The sequence below is a fragment of the Vipera berus genome (assembly GCF_964194415.1).
Source record: "Vipera berus genome assembly, chromosome: 1".
NCBI lineage: Eukaryota > Metazoa > Chordata > Lepidosauria > Squamata > Viperidae > Vipera > Vipera berus.
Genome location: NC_138202.1, coordinates 242560653 through 242578387, shown reverse-complemented (window position 1 = coordinate 242578387; position 17735 = coordinate 242560653). Strand labels below are relative to the sequence as shown.

Genomic DNA, 17735 nt, shown 5'->3' with positions numbered 1-17735 from the left:
ATTAATTTGAATGAAGCAGCACCTTTTTTTTTAACCTCAAGGATGACTTTTTCTACAAGATTGAAGAAAAGGTACTATGGCTTTAAGGAATCAATCTACTCATTGAAGGTTAAACTGACCTAAATTAGCTTCTTCTAGTGCTTTTCTTCCAAGCTAGGAGGGAAGTCTGGAAGTGTGCACTTTTGAAGTACTTGCAGCCCTGCTACCAACTAAAAGGAAGCTTGCATTTTTGAAACCTGAGTGATCTAAATTGTTGCCTTGATAGACAGAAGGTAGAAATAGATTGAAACTAGGTGAACCAAGGTCAGCTACATGGTCTTTATTGAGTTGGAGCTATATGTCCAATTAGTCTGCATGCAGAAAATAAGCATAATATATATACATCAACTGTCCAGATTGAGCATGTGTTGCGGTTTAAAGCTATCTTGTGTAAATAACTGATTTTAAAATAACTTAAAAGGAAAGAGATATATTGCCCAAGTAACAATATTTAACATGAAGATAAAATAGAAGCAGATGGTTAAGTGATGGAAGAGATGGGCTTGAACTGGCAATACCCTGCTTGAAAAATCATAAAAGTGTATGTTAATCCAAAATGGGTCAGTTATCTTGCTTCTATATAAGCAGATACTTCTATGCCTATTTAGAAAAGGAGCAAAATCCAGGAAATCATTTTGTATACTTTATTGCTGTTATTACAGTGGATAGTATTTCTCTCACTGCCATGGAATCTTGTTTCATAGATGAGCTTTCATTTGCACGAGAACTGCATGTTAACAACTACCCCATGTCAGCCTTGCCACATGATCCGTTTTCTGTTTTGTGGGTTTTATGAATCCCAAAAATTCCAATTCTGACACTGCTCTAATGAACCGAGCACTTTTTGAGTTCTAGTCAAGGAAATGGCATTTCCATCAATCAAGATAAAATAATTTACTATACATACAGAACAAATTTGGGATGGTTTACTACACAATTTAGCATGTTTATAGATTGCTCCCATTTCTTTGCAACAGCCATACAATATTGCATGTATGCTCAATCTACCAAGTAATATATCTTCAACTAATGCAGCAAATTTGGATATCTGGAATTCATCTCCCAAGAGTAGGTTAAACATTTACTCTGGTAAAGCCCCTTTTTCCTACTTGCTTCTACTGCTTCACATCCTCAATAATCTGCCCTAAAGTTCCCAGAAAGTTATTTTCCTTTATTTTCTCAATATGTTACATCCCAAATTCCTCAGTAGATCACCTTGCATGCTACCATGTAGACTAATCTGAAGTAGCAGCAGAATTCTGAAACTGCCTTATTCTGATTTTTCCCAGTGGGATTCTTTATTAGATAGAGCTGTTACCATTTTATGGGAGATTAAACAATGAGAGCCCTAGGACTTTCATCCCAACATTATGACTTAAATCCCCTCAGATAGAATGGTTTCATCTACAAAAAGCTATTTTCATGTGCTCTGAAACTGTCTCCAGATTGCATGATAACATTACAATGCTCTCTGCTGCTTACTCGCAAATAATTCCATTGAATTCAAAGAGCTAATGCACAGGAATTTTGTAGATGGTGGAAGTCACAAGAACTTTAATGGGTTTTATTACTGGGTAAGTAAAAGATTGCAGTTTTACACTTATTTGAATTAAATGCTGATTTTCTTAGAATATCAAAAAGGATACTGGATAATGTCATCTGTCTGGTTTTTGATTGTGGAATCTGTATTTCCAGCTGCAGTTACAACTGTTGAAAAAGCCTAGAGAAATAACACCAAGTTATAAAACATTCAGAAAAGTTGTACACCCTAGCTTACATATTAGATTGTCATTGTTAGAAGCAGGGCATCAAAGACCAAGGAGACAGGGAGAGATAATGCGCACGCGCGCACACACACACACATGTGTGTTCTTAATTAAATTTATTGCGTAACAAGATTCTCAAATATTTCTGTTAAATTCCAGAACAAATTTCGCAAGTCGCAAAATAGTTTCCATCCTAATTTAAGTGGGTAACCATAAAGATGAAACAAAAGCAAATGAGAGTCCTAAGCAAAGGTAAAAAGTTGGCTTTATTAGCCACGTTCTCAGTTCTTACCCATCTATTTCCAAACTTGGGTTATTTTCCCCCCCAGAAAACTGATACCATTTCTGCTATTTGTTAAAGGAATGAAGCCTGCCACTGCAGGTATCTATCAAAACGTAGTCCCTAATCTTTTTCTCCATAGATAGAAGATTCTTTCAAATTGCGCTTATGCCAAAATCAGCAGCAATACATCATTTTGCCAATGCAAAAAACCATAAACAAGTAAAAAGATTGTTTCTTTTCATTTCTACTGGGATGCTGTGAGAAACTCAAGAAACTACTTGCCCAAGTTTAAAGGCAGAAAATAAATTTCCTATGGATGAAAGAAAATCAAATTTGCTCCTATGAGTTAAAATATGAAAAACATCACAATTGCTTGCCAAAGGAAAAAAACAAGTTTTTTCTCCTTTCAGTTTTTGCAAAAAGGAGCAACAAATTATGGCTGGCATAATCTGCAAAAATCCAGTCCATGAAAAAAACATTCCACAGCCTTTCTTCTACCTCCTTGGTAGAAGCAACAGTGGCATTAGCGGGGCCTCACAGAACAAGAAATGGAACATACTTTTCCCTTCATTTTGCCACAGGGAACAATGACCTCTGTTTCCCACTCTCCCCAAAGTCCCAACTTACAAAACAGAAGGCACATTCTGTGCTATTTTCCTCTAGAAAATTAAACCCTTTAAAGAAGAAGCATCTCCCTGCTCTTTAAAACAAACTCCAATGATGTGTAGCTGCTCTTGAATAAGAAAATATCAGCAGAAATGGGAATAGTGATGGAAGATGCTTAGCAGAGATGAGCCTCGTTACTAGTGCATTAATTTATTGAATCTTGGTAGAAAAAACCTGGGATTTACACAAATTGTGATTTGACATACCCTGGAAGAACATGAAGGATCTGCACTGATGTGTCTTCAATGCTTTTTAATTAACTGTACCCTGCCCTTCTTACGCTGGTCTACTGCTGGACTGAAGATTTGATTTGAAGGCACAGTGCTTTTATACTGAGTCTAGTAGTCAGCATGAATGAGCGGCTTAAAAAACAGCCAGCAGAATCATTTTACCTACCACTGAATCATTTTACCTACCTCCAACCAGTCAACCAGGTTAATCAATCTGCCACACTCCAAATGAAGCTTGTATGCTATACAAATATCAGGAGCTGCACCAGAAATAGATTCTGCATCACATTTCAAGGAGTCATCCTGTTAAACCAAATTCACAATCAAAAATAGGCGCCAGGTATCTTTCATTGATATGGTAACAGTACTCTCAGCTATAGCTGGTGTACTATTATGCACATGGTAGCTTCTCAACATCAGTGATAACGCAGGCATGCTTTCCCCACAGCTGTGTTAAGTGAACCTTAAAAAACAGTGACAACCTCCCCCACCACACACACACACACACACACACAATGTAATCACAGCAGGTCAGACAGTTGCAAGTGGAGATATGCAACGGTTCCAGTTTATGGGGCTATTTTCTTTAGTTTTCTTGTCTATTCCATTTTACAAGACCAATTTTCTCGCCTGTCTGGCTCACTGGAATTGATGCCAGAAAAAAAAGTGCTGCTTTTTTTTATGGAGAAGGCAATTATAAAGATAGCCAAACTAAACTTCATTTGCGTGTCCACTTATTTCCTACTGTCTGAGATGCCCTTGGGATTGCAAAGTAAGAGTTCCTTGGACTGAGCTCTCGTCAGTGGTCCAGCTATCCTCTCCAGAAGCTGTAGCGACATCACTATCCTGTTTATAATTACTATTTTTTGGAGTCACAAGCAACAATAACAGGAAGTTAGACTGATTTTTAATACTTGCTATAAAGTGTTATTTCAGTACAAAATCTTGGGACATTTCTTTAGTACTTTATAGCAATTTCTAAATGGTTTGCAATCTGCACTAGTAAAGACATATTTGCATCAGTGTGGCTGCAACTACACTGTCACATTCCTCTAGTTTTGTTGGCAGCAATGCAGGAATAGATTATCACCTAGATCACGGGTGTCAAACTTGACTGCATCACACGATGTATTGTGATGTTTTTTGCCTTTGCAGAACCAGAGTGGGCGTGGCCTGCACATGATCTGGCCCTTGGGCTGCCAGTTTGACACCCCTGTTCTAGATTGTTCTTTTCTAGTTTGGCTCCAGTCTAGGAATTTCCTGATGGTTTTTCATTCAAGTACTACCAGGTGCAGACTTGCTTAAGTTTTCAAGGGGATCAGCTGGGGTCAGCAGCTGTTCTCCCCCCCACCCCAGGTTGTAGATATCTATACTATTTTATCATAATTTCCCAATGATAAAACTACATGGAAAAATATTTCACATATATTTTTCATGTTTTAGAAAGTTCCTGCAAAAGTAAAGCTACTGTAATTCCAAGAAGTCTCTATTTTCTTTGTACTTAAAATGTTATTTTTGCTGTAGGATCCTAATGTATTTTCAGAAAAAAAATGTCAGAATCCTTGATATGTGAAGACAATATTGCTGAGCTCTTAGCGCTTCAAGTGGTCATGTGGAAACATGGTGGCATGAGAATGGACAAACTGACTAAATTCTTCAAGGAATGTCGGTTTCAATACTTTGTATGTGGTTCTTTTGTTAATAGGTAATCTTACTGGACAAAGCATCTCAATTTCACAAATCTTGCAGAGGGGTGTTTTGGCTCTTTGTAGTTAAGAGATATTTATCACCTATGGTATCCTAGTTTTATAACTAATGAAACAGAGCAAGCAGACCTCAAAGTGTGGAAAATATTTCATTAATATACTATTGCTAAAGGAGAATATCTGTAGCTCAGGTTTGAAATCTCTCTGAGTTTGCTGCTTTCTTGTAGATGCTTCATTACCCAAACTAGGTAACGAATTAGTGCTAGTGGAGAGTTGGTTTGCTCTCATATTTTAGAATACAGAATATACTCAAACATAACTGAGAAACTACTACTATTGATACTAAAAGCATCAACATGCATAAGAAATGTATCCAATAATGTCATTTCCAGATCAAATTATTGTCCATACCTTCCACTATCTGCACTACACTTAGTAAGTTATACAATATTTTTATTGTACTATATAGAATCCTATTATGGAAGAAAGTAATATAAATGGCCATGCAGATCTTTTAAGTGGCTTTTCCTAGGGATAACATTGGTTTGCATTCAGCTACATGATTAAATAAGAACTATCTTAGTGTGGTGGTTAAGGCAACAAGCTAGAAACTAGAAGACTGCGCCATTGCCCCCCTCTTCTGTTTATTTTAGTTCTTGAGATACTGAACAGAAGAAATAAGATGAGAAGACTATGGGTGGAAAGATTTAAAAAGTGGCTTCTAAAGATCCTTTGCAGATCACTTGGTTTTGATTTTAGAAGATCGATTAAAGGGAATTGAACCATTAATGGGAAAACAAAAAATTCGATGCATTAGCAAGTTTCAAGATCAAGAAACAGAAAACCAAGATGTTTGGTACAAGATCAAATAGAGTTGATAAATAAAACAGATTTCAAGTTTCAGAAAAAAGTAAAATACGTGGGTAATAATATGACAAATACAAATTGTATGCCGTTCCAAAATAATTATGAAATGAAATTTAAAAAGATATTGTATATATCATTTTAAAGAAGATACTGTATGTATCTTTTTAAAGAAGAAATAAAATTGTCTTTGTTGGGAAGAATTACAGTGATTAAGATGTTTTGCCTAGAATGCTGTTTTTGTTCCACATAATGCCCATTTTAACCTCTGATGAGCCAATTAAGAAAAGATATATCTAAATTTGTGTGGGCATGGGAAAAACCTTGAGTTAAATATAAGGCATTACAAGCTGTAAAAGACACAGGAGGATTGCCTTTGAAGTTATACTTTGCAGCTTGTTATTTAGTTTGGTAAAACAATGCTGCTGAGAAACGAGTATTTTGAAGTTAGAATTATTTGAAATTTGGGGTGGCATTGAGGCTTATGATATGATAAAGCTGAGGTTAATGTAGATAGACTTTAAAAATTGTTTTGTTAGATGTGCCATTTCAGAATGTGGAATTGATATAAACCTAGGTTATGCCCAAAAATATCTTTGTTCAAGAATGTTGGAGGGATCTTACTTTTGGGTAAACACGGTATTTAGGAAGTCTGTCTTTCTGGAAAATTTATTGGAAGGGAATGCATTTAGAACAATACAGTAAACATTTTGGAAGAGAGATGAAGCATCTCACATTGCTTTAAATTGGGGGGGTTTTGGGGTGTGTGTGTGTTATGGTTAGGAAATGAAATAACTATCTGCTGTAGAGGTTATTAAAGCTGATAAAGTAAATCTCAGAGTGATCATGAGCCTGGAAAACTAAATTCCTAAAGTCATCAACTTATTTTAACTGACAATTAACAAGTCATGAATTCATTAACAGATTTTCACATATTAAACAACATGCACATCAACATATCAAAGCACCGAGTTATACCTCAAAACTGTATCTCACTGAGAGTTTAATTTGTCCAGCAACATTTCAAGCAGTTGGATGCTGTGAGATTTATTCAGGTTAATCCCAATAAAGAACGTTGTTTTCACAAAGAAAACTCCAGAAATGGGAACCCTTGTTAGAAATGAGGCCACAAGACTTGCCTTCTTCTTATTTCCTACCTTAAGATAGAAGTGTGGCTTGTTGAGAGCAGTGTGAAGAGCAGCACGAGGGGTGGCATTCAAATGCTCTCGGAGGGTGTTGGCTGCATTGAAATACATCACCTCATGCAGTGTTTGCATCTCTGCAGGTGCAAGATAATCCCTAAAATAGCACACAAAAAGTGAGAAGAGGATATGTATTGAATTCAGCTCCTAATTCTATTATAAACCTCAGAAAATAAGCAATATATATGTTTTGTATTGCGCTGTAGCATCATGCAGCACTGACCTTTAGCTTTATGGGTTAAAGATTATTTAAAGACTTCACTATTATCTCTCTTTTAAAAGATGGTGATATCGATTTTCTCTATACCACTGACAATTTCAGTTAAAACAGAAACATTCAACAATCATCAATAAAATCATCTGGTGATAACCAACATCTACATGTAGCTCATTTTCACTATATTCTCTTCAGATTTTAATTCTATTATTTATTTGGAGCACATTGGATCAGGTTTTTAAAAATTGGTTTCACTCTAAAATCAGAATAAAGAGCTTTTTTTGGCCTGTGAAATCCTGCAATATATTAATAAACACATATTTCCTTTGCTTCTATTCTTTTTGTTTAGTTCCTTTTAGTGATTCCTTTTGCTCAAATTGTAATAGTCTTCTTAAAGACATATCCTAGCACACTGTTTGTAAGTCAACTGTAGACTGGAAATAAGTTACACTTAAAACTATTCAGCCATAGCTTAGAGTTACTACCATCCACTTTTTTTTTACTTCTAGCATTGGTCATAATTCCTTATTTAATGAAAAAATTAAAATGACTTTACACTGTGCTAAAATAATGTGTTCTATCCAAGGCATAGTACAGTTTTAAGACCACCTTAAAATCCACTCTAAGGATTAAATAGGAACTATAGCATTCATTAATCAATATTGTTATAACCCTCATTTCCAAGAACAGTAGTTCTCATAAAAAAAAACAGTACTATAGCTGTGTCTCCAAAGTACTGAGAAAATGTAATTCCACAAATGCAAAGCCACCACTGAAAAGACTGCCTAAATTATCATCAATGTAATATTTGTTTAACAAGGCAAAATATGCAGCAAGATTGTTCTGAAACCTTGGGTGTCCTCAAAAGTTTACCATCAAATTATTAAGTTTAATATGACAGAAGCGGGAAATTATTAAATACATAAGGAGTAATCATCTAGCTGCATATGATTAATGTTAAATTAAATTTAAATATTAATGAAATTAAAATCAAATTTATCGGTTGCCTTGGTACTGCTCATTTCTTTGTCATAGTTGTTTTATTTGGACTGCAATCATCTTCATACCACTTAGGGCAATCTTTATCTTAAAAATTAAAAAAAAAACACTGTGTGGGGCCAGAAGTGAATTTAGCAACTGTGTAGACTTGACTGGTGGCAGATATCCAATAACTTAATCCCAAACATTTCTGTCAGATTGGGCAATCTGCAGCTTACAGCTCTTCACTTTCTAATTTTGGTAAACTGCCATACTGAAGTCGGAAAAAGCTCAACACAACTAAAACTACAAAAAAAATCTATAGGAGAGAAATGAGAAATGGGAGGAGATTAAGATTTATTCTCCATGTTATAAACTACAATCTGTTAAATTCAAACATAGCCTTTTCCTTCCAGTAAATTTATTATGTAAAATTGTGCAACTATTTTTATATTACGCATGCTTTGTCATTATTTTGTAGTACCAACATAGGCAAACAATAGTCCTTACCAACATATTTGCAGACCCAAATTTCAGTTCCACAAACTTTTTTTCCCCCCTTTGGAAAGGTTGAGACAGACAAAATGAATTTCACAAGCTCCTTAGAAAAAAACAATGCAATGCTCACCTCACAAGGCCATCTATAAAGTCAACAATTTCAAAACGGAGCATTTCAAACGTTGTTAGTTTCTTTACTCTCCTTGACTCTTTCATCTCCAACAAAGTCTATAACACAAAATGGTACTAATCATCTCCATAGGTATTTCCACATTATGTACTAAGCAGATTTTTTTTTGCCTGTGCACAGCCAAATGCTTCTTCAATTGTTTAAGGAATAAGTCTATTCTTTAAATTGGAACCAATTGTTCTTTTGCAACTATAATCATATAGAAATGCAAAGATACTTTTACCAAGCTAGAAGTGATTAAGGTATTAAATTATAACTTGGGACAGTTAGGTTCAAGACCATCTCTAGCCATGGAAGCTTGTTGAGTGATTCTGGGACAGTTTATTTCTCAAGCAAAACTACTGCAAAGAGTGGTTGTGGGAAAATCTGGAGTAGGAAGTGCCATGTAAGTTATCTTGAGCTCCTGCAGGAAAGGTGGGACATAAATCTAACAAAAGCAAACATAACTATAGAAATACTCAGGGCTTTTTTTCTCATAGAATGCTCAGAACGGAGTTCCGACACCTTTTTTGGATGGAACCTTGTAAGGCAGGCAAGGTAGGTTGTATGACGTGTGTGAGTTCTGGCACCTTTTTCTTTTACAAAAAAAGCACTGGAAATACTAGATGATTCTTAGATATTATATACCTATTAGTTACACAATTCTTCTACAACAAGAGCAAATACAACACAGTGATCTAAACAACCATTTTAATTCTGCTTGGTTTAATCTGTTTTGCTGAACAACATGATAGTTGGCCAGTCAGGCAAAGGCCATCTCTCCATTTCTCCAGTTACTTGATTATAGAAGAATTGGGGCTGTTACTATTATTCTTACTGGACTGGCTGTTATATTTTTATAGCAGGTTTACATGCACATATAATCAGAATCCAGTAAATAAAAACAAGGTAATTAACACAGAGACACACGCGCACACTTGTCCTCTTTCATTTTGTAAATAAGGTATGGAATAACAAGTAGGGCAGAAAGAGGTGGAGAGGGTCCCAGAAAGACAGAAACAATTTTACAAAATAAAACTGAAACTATGATTTCAGAACTAGTTAACTTGCATATTTTTACATATGTAATACATATGGATATTAAGACCCTTCAGAAATACTGAACAGGCATAATATGAGGGCAATTCGGAAATAAACCTCTATTTGGTTATCAATGACAGACATTCACAGATACAGAACTTTTATTATACACATTAGAAAACTACAACATTACATTACTTTTTGACATAATCGCCATTCAAATTGAGGCATCCATCTTACAAGGTTTGAAATTCCTTAGTAGTAGTCGCCCGGCGCCAAATCTGGGCTATGGGGATGGGGTGATCAAAAACATCCCAACGCAACTGCTTCAAAAGTTCTTGGGTACGTCTAGCAGTGTGCGGGTGAGCGTTATCATGAACCAACACCACACTGGAAGTGGTGCCATAGAAAATCCTGCAATGTGAAGATGCCAAAGGAGTACTGCTAGTGAAGTTCTTGGAGCGTGGTCCGACCATCGTTCAGAAGTCTACTGTGAAACGTTACGAAAATTCAGACAAGCCATCCATAACAAGCATTGGGACATGCTGACTTCCAGTGTGGTGTTGGTTCACAATAATGCTTGCCCACACACCGTTAGACGCACCCAAGAACATTTGAAGCAGTTGCGTTGGGATGTTTTTGATCACCCCACCCCCATAGCCCAGATTTGGCACCGAGCGACTACTACTAAGGAATTTCAAACCTTGTAAGATGTTATGACAAGTGCCTCAATCTGAATGGCGATTATGTCAAAAAGTAATGTAATGTGGTTTTCTAATATGTATAATAAAAGTCCTGTATCTGCGAGCGTCTGTCATAACCAAATGGAGGTTTATTTCCGAATTGCCCTCGTAAATATAGCTAATAAATACCGTCTGGAGAAGCATCTCTTTCCACATTGGAATACATTAAAATTCTAATACTGTGTTTCGTTCAAGCTGAAATGTCTTTGATTAATTTTGATTTCAGAGGACTTATTATATACACCAGACAACTTATTAGTAACATTAGAATTACAAAGTCAACAGTTAAAATATGCTGACCTTTTGAAGATGATACAGATCGGTTTTCTTCTGAAGCTCTTCCAGTGAGGATATGGATTTTTCTTGATCACCACTAGATTCTGTGATTTGTATAAGAAAAAAAAAGCAAGTATAATCATCTTCCATAAAGGATCCACAGAGAAAAGAAGCTCTATGCACTAAGTGAAAAACAGGTGGGATTTGGTTGGACTTCTACACCCATATTTAGCAAACGCCCCCGCATAGAGTTTCAGAGGCCTGGGAGAACTTCCATTGAAGGTGACATTGGAGATGGCAATTGAAATAAAAAATGCCATGGGATCTAGGATTTAGTAGGTAATTTCACACGCATAAATACAAATCAAGATCAAATCCAGCATATTTTAAAGAAAAAAAATTGTTATTTTCTACCCCTCCGTTCCTCTGGCTTCCTACATTCAAACAAAATAAGATTAAGGATTTATTAAAAAAGAGAGAGAGAGAGAGAAAATGAAGCAACACTGTGAAATCCCTCTGCAATACTTAATCCTGTATTAAACCGTGCTGGACAGATTCTCAGACATTACAAAATACAGTTCAAATGCCTTCCCGGCAGCTTGTTATTGTTTTTAACATACACAGAGACTTCTTCCTTCACTAGCCATATGCGCACATTCAAATAATCTGCACAGTTTAAGACAGAGTCTAACTCAACTAACTTAAAACACAAATACAATGCTCAAAAATAGCTCTCTGATGTATGTGTGCAAGATTTTTATCTATTTCTAATGTTTTGTCCCCTTACTCATATTTGTAATTTTATCTATCTATACAACTGAACCTGAAACTATTTTTGAAATAATAATCCTTTTTTTTAAAAAAAATCCATGTATTTATTGACTGCCTGATCGTTGTAATCTTTCCCAAATCTTTGTTTCTTACAACCCAGAAGAACCCATTCTTCTGGGATATGCAGTACCATAACGGGCAGAAAAGAGGCAAAGAAGAATCTATAAGCTTATCTCTCGCTTCTGAACTGGCCAAATAAAAAAATGGGATAAGATTTTCAAAGGAAGGAGGAAAAAGCAAGGAGGGTTGTGGGTGCCTTTTCAGTTGATCTCCATTTTCAGTTGATCTCCAACACCCTAGCACAGCAAGGGAAACCTGAGTCTGGAAATCCCCACATTAGTTTTACCGTGGGAGCTGAAATTAACACCCCATGCAATTCCGTTAAATATGCCAAGATATAATGGTAGTCACAGAATTACACAGAATCAGATCGATGCAGGCCTTGAATCTATTTTCCCCTCCCCCCCAACTATGCACTTGAACCCAAATAAGACATCGTCCAACAAACATTTACTCAGTCTTTTTCTGAAGATGCTCAGTAGAGACCGCTGCTTCCCTGTCACTGGTTCCACTGATGAACTGCTGTTACCATTATGAAATATTTCCTTATCTATAACCACAACCTGCCTTTTAATTTCAATTGTTGATTATTTGTCTTTCTTCAAACTTCTAATCTGGCATTTAAAACGTTTCAGTTTTGCAGAGTAAGCTTTGATGCTGAGTTGACCAATAACAGCAAAAACTATGCAACAATTTAGCTAAAAGCCATTTGTGTTCCTCAAGAAATGTCACTTTAAAATGCAATTCATTGTATTGCAATACATCCATTATTGTTTCAGTTCTCAAACTAATGGGCTAAATTCAACATTAACAAGTGGACTACCTGGAAGCCTAAAAAATCTTAAGGGACCAGCCAATGTATTCCTTATTTGTTCTCATAAAGCCAGGCATTTCTTTTTATAATGAGAGTATTTTCCATATATCTTCAGTGAGTATGGCTGCAGAAAATAACAATGGAATCAGACTATCTAACAAAACTGCAGTACCTTCAAGATTTTTAAGTTGATGGACATATCTCTCCAATTTTTCTAAAGCCTTTCTAAGACACTTTGCAGAAGAGGATGTAAGAATGTCCACACATTTTTCAAGAGTAGCCACCAACTCATCCTTGGCCAACATCCTAAAAAAAGAAACCAAGAATACGAAGAATTTACTATAGGAAAAAAGTCTAGTGAGATAAGTGTAGGCAAATGTAGAGCAAAAGATAGTCCTCCTCAAACTGAGCTTGATGACTGTCTTAGCAATAGGGAAATAATCAGCCGCCTTCGTCCATTTTTTTTCAACTTCTCAATCTTGGCTACATTCCTGGAATTTCCTAATGGCATCTGATTCAAGTAATAACCAAATCTAACCTTGCTTAGCATTTCAAGATCAGCCTAGGCTAGGTGCTGCTATCTAACAAGTGTACAACACGAGACAGTGTTTTGTACACTGTGTTTGCTTACCTTCTCAAAAGATAAAACTCTTATTTAGCATTATATCTACACTACAGAACAAAAGTTCGATAAATCCCAAGAAATACTATAAAGGCAAAACAAAAAGCAAGTTAAATTTTTAACAGATGCAATGTGAACAGAAAATTTGGCTTGGGTTGGCTTTGCTCCGAATTGGACTCAGAAGCCCATCTTAGATTATCTGGGAGAAGTAGGAGCCAGACAAGCACATGGAGAGGGTCTTTATCATTGTGAGTTCTGCCACTTGTATTTGAGACCCATGTCCCTCCTGATTTGTCAAGGCCTCCCAGAAGGTTGATTCGGTCCAAGCAGCAGTTAATATGTTTTTATGAGAATGGTTCTGTTTTCCTTGAATGAAGTATATGCCCCTTTCTCAAGAAGTCATTCTTGGACCCAACTTTGTTGGACAACTTTTGTCCAGTCTCCAGGATCATCCACTCTACAAGTCTTTTTATCCAGGCCCTGGATGAAGTAGATTATCTGGACTTTTTTCAGTCAAGATTCAGACTGGATTATAGTAGACATTGGTCACACTTGTGGATGATCTTTGAAGGGTTTGGGATGGGGTGGGTGTGGGTGATACGTCCATCCTGGCTCTCTCAGCAGCTTTTGATGTCATCAACCATAGCAACCTTCTGGAGCAATTCCTAGGGTTACAAGCAGAAGGGAAGGGCACTATTTTGCAGTACTTCTCCTCCTCCTTCGTGGTTGATTCCAGTCAGTGTTACATTATAGGAGAGAATGTAAATATGTACTGATGCAAAAGCAAGTGAAAACAACATTATCTCAAGAGTACCTTCATAAAATGCATTTATTTGTAGAACTGACAGTGTAATTTTAAAAATCTTTTCCAAATGAAAATGTAGACATGGAAATGTATCAGAACATACTTGAAGTGCTTGTGACATCAGTACAACTTAAGTTATTTCCTTTTCACCATTTAAAAAAATGAGGGGCAAAAGAAAGACACCCCCAAATGTTTTTCATCTGGATTCACCCTTCCTTTCTTCCCGCTGCCTCCAGATTGCCAGGATTTGCCAGGATGGAATGTTAAATAATTACATAAAATCAAAATGAAATAAATGTTTTAAATCCATAAATAGAAAGCTTTAGAAATTTATTTATTTATTTATTGATGGGATTTATATCCCGCCCTATCTCCCGAAGGACTCAGGGCGGCTAACAGCAAAACATATAATAAGTACAGAAATCAAGATAGAAATAAAATTGAGAACATCTGTGCAATAAATTAAAATTAGAGAATTTAAAAAAATAAATTAAAAATACTAAATATAAATTAATTAAAATGCCTGTCAGTCTAGGTCAGCCTGGTGGAACAGGAGTGTTTTGAGGCCGCGGCGAAAGGATTGGAGGTTTTGGGCCATCCGAAGCTCAGGGGGGAGCTGATTCCATAGGGCTGGCACTCCCACAGAGAAGGCCCTCCCCCTGGGGGTCGCCAGCCGACATTGCCTAGCTGACGGTACCCTTCTCTGTGTGAGCGTACTGGACGATGGGAATTTGTTCCCGGCAGCAGATGGTCCTGCAAGTATCCCGGACCTAAGCCATGTAGGGCTTTAGAGGTAAGTACCAGCACCTTAAATCTCACCCGGAGGGCAACTGGTAGCCAATGCAGCTCACGCAGGAGGGGTGTAATATGGGAGTATCGGGGAGCTCCCATCACAACCCGTGCAGCTGCATTCTGCACCAGCTGAAGCCTCCGGGTGGTCTTCAAGGGCAGCCCCATGTAGAGAGCATTACAGTAATCAATACTGTAATACTGTACACATCTGGAGGTGTGTAAATAAAATCATGTTTGAACAGTTAGGTTAGGTTTTGCTGAAGTTCCCGTTTTCTACAATCCCCTGCCCAGGATCTCCAAGCTATATCTGACAATCAGGAAAACCTTGAAAATACAAACTGGGTTGTATTCTACTGCACGGGGGAAAAACCTGGGAACCACTGCTTTTTCTTTTTCTCTCTACTTTCCATTCTCCCACCACCACCACCACCACCGTTTTTCCTTAAGTTTCTATTCATATTTTATATTATAACAAACTCTAATAAAACAAATAAATTAAAGAAATATTAATTGGAGGGCCTCAATTGGTGCTGAAATTAGAAAATTGGGAAACTTAAAAAGGGACCGTTGCAGAAGCATAAATATTTTTCTCTTTGTGCAAAATACTCCTGGATCCAAGCCACAGTATTTCAGATCTTCTTAATTCATACATGAATGAAATCTCTACCTAATTACACTTCTAGATAATCTTTAGAAAAATATATTTGGCAAAAAAGTCCCTGTGCGTATGATTATGATATAATTAGCATAATCCAAAATGAAAATGAAAATAATTGGGAGGAAAGAACCGTTACCCAAATTCCATAACCAATTCCTGAAATCACATTTGCCTCAACCATCCATCCAACCACCCATCCGTCTATCCATCCATCCATCTATTTTACACAGCCACCCATCTGACAAGTATTAACTCTCATCTCAGCATTACCATCTTATCCTATCGTGTATGCCTTCCTGTCTACGAGAGCACACAACACATCTCAATATTAATTATATAAATAAAGTTTAATGGGGTGGAACATATTTCTGTACCTATACACACACATATGCCATAGGACAGCCTGAGTGGTATACTAATTACTGTATTAGGCCTGGATCATGATGATTCAAGTTTATATTTCTACGTTTTAATTTTAATCAGTTAATGGCTTAACTGAATACAAAGAGTTGCTCCACTGAGTCCTTGGAGAAAGTACTGAAGGATAAAAATTTAAGCAGACCCACAAGCTAAATAGTTTCATCCAAAGATCAAGCAGTCTGAATGAAAAAAAGTAGAATTTGGCTATGCAATCCAGCAGGCAAACCCACTAAAAGAGGACAAACATTAAAAACACTTATTTTATATTTTAAAAAAATATGACCGTTTGCCAGAACAAAACAAACAAACAAACAACCTGTCCCCTTCAAACCACTATTCCTCTGGCAACACATTTCCAACCCCAAGTTCTTCTTAAATAGCCAATGAAGACTTTACTATGTCTTGAATAAAAAAAAGAAATGGAAAGAAAGCTACCTCACCAGCTGCATGGCAGACTCATATTCCTCTCTTTCCCATACGCTTTTTTCCAAACATGCACAATACAGCTCTCTGATCTGTAAAACAGGAAATGTTTTATAAACATCAAATTAATGAAATTCTCATTTTTACCAATTTATTACTTACAATAAAAGCTTTATAAATTGGAAGGCTTCACTGATCTCAGATATGGAAAACAACTCCGACCCTATCCAGGAATGTTAGTTCAGTAAGAATAAAGAAAGTTCATACAGATTCACACTGTAAAAATAAACTGCTTTCACTGCCTTATAATAAATGTATTTTTTATTATCTCTTTCCCACCCTGAGGTATATTTTTTTACTATTTGCTGCTCAGAAGAAGCCAGAACAATTTGACTAAAATGTCAAAAGGGCTATAAAATACTTTCAAGCCCCTTTTGTCTTTGAATATATTGAGTGGTCTGGCAGTAAAAAAGAGTTAGTGTTATTTTATCTTACTGCAGTGCAGGCTAAATAAAGAAAAAGCAATACGATTGAAAACCAAACTCAAGTTTTTGAAATATTAGACATACATAAAGAGCACATACTTGTTTGCCTAATGGGTACTTTGGAAGGGAAGATGTGAAAGCATGAAGACACCGCAAAATTGGGAAATAATTTTCATGGTAACTATAGAGATCTTTTAGCAATGTTTGTGTTGTTTCCTAAAATTATAAAGGAAGTGTCTGATTAGTCATTTACTCATTACAAACCTATTTTACAAATTGCATTGCTATTCTGTATTCAACCCAGAAGTAAATTCAATTCAAATGAATGGGATTTATTCCCAGAGACATGAGCAAGCAGATGGCACTCCACACTGCCAGACGGGATCTGAAACGTGTCTCCTACTGGATCTCATAAGATGGATACAAACAATTATGGAGAGACAGACAACTATCACCAACTCCTTAAAAGAGTGGTACCTTTTGTGGGGGGATCATGACACCGCCCTTTACAGCTACAGTGGAATTCCAGGAAAACCTGTGTCTGGTTGAAGGAGATGCTTACATACAGCAAGGCAGCCCTTTCCCATTAAATCTATAATAGCTAAATTGAATTATTCCATTTGAAAAAATCCCAAATTATTTTAATGACTCCACTGCTAATGGAGTTATAAGAAAATTGTAAATACTCCATATACATTAACAATATCTTGTAATTTCATTGAGTTTAATGATGCATTTTCATTTCATTTTAAAGAAATAGAGCAAAAATTGTATCCCTGGTACCTAATAGGCTGAAAGATGAGCATTTTTCCCCAGGATGAGTAGGTCTCCTAGTTTTTTTTAAATAAATTAAATAAATTAAAAAAGATGTGCAGAATATGCAGAATCAAGTCCTAAATGTCTTGCAGTTTATAGGGAATAATAGATTACAATAATCTTTGGAAGAACCAGAAGACTCAAGTGTTATTAAAACAGGACAATAAAAAGTACAGTAATTCACAGAAGAGGCAAGGGTTTGGTAGAAGCTAGACATCTGTTTGTTCCAGCAGACATAAACAGATATTATTCTATCCCATACATTTCATTTTGCCACTCTGCAGATTTAAGGAGAAAATCTATCTGTACATTAAATTTAGTAAAGTGATCA

The 17735-nt window shown here is 36.3% G+C and overlaps 1 protein-coding gene across 2 annotated transcripts in view; it reads right to left on the bottom strand.

The window, feature by feature from the left end:
- Positions 1-317: 317 nt before the first annotated feature.
- The window catches only part of ORC3 (origin recognition complex subunit 3), a 44165-nt gene continuing 26747 nt past the window's right edge, over positions 318-17735 (bottom strand). For both annotated transcript variants that reach the window (XM_081313251.1, XM_081313252.1), the window contains 9 exons: positions 16688-16804; positions 16116-16195; positions 12556-12689; positions 10703-10782; positions 8580-8677; positions 6712-6853; positions 3171-3287; positions 1686-1759; positions 318-879 (listed from right to left, as the gene is read on the bottom strand). In XM_081313251.1, the coding sequence (XP_081169377.1) occupies positions 774-879; positions 1686-1759; positions 3171-3287; positions 6712-6853; positions 8580-8677; positions 10703-10782; positions 12556-12689; positions 16116-16195; positions 16688-16804 (948 nt within the window). In that variant the 3' untranslated portion in view covers positions 318-773. The remainder of the gene's footprint in view (positions 880-1685; positions 1760-3170; positions 3288-6711; positions 6854-8579; positions 8678-10702; positions 10783-12555; positions 12690-16115; positions 16196-16687; positions 16805-17735) is intronic.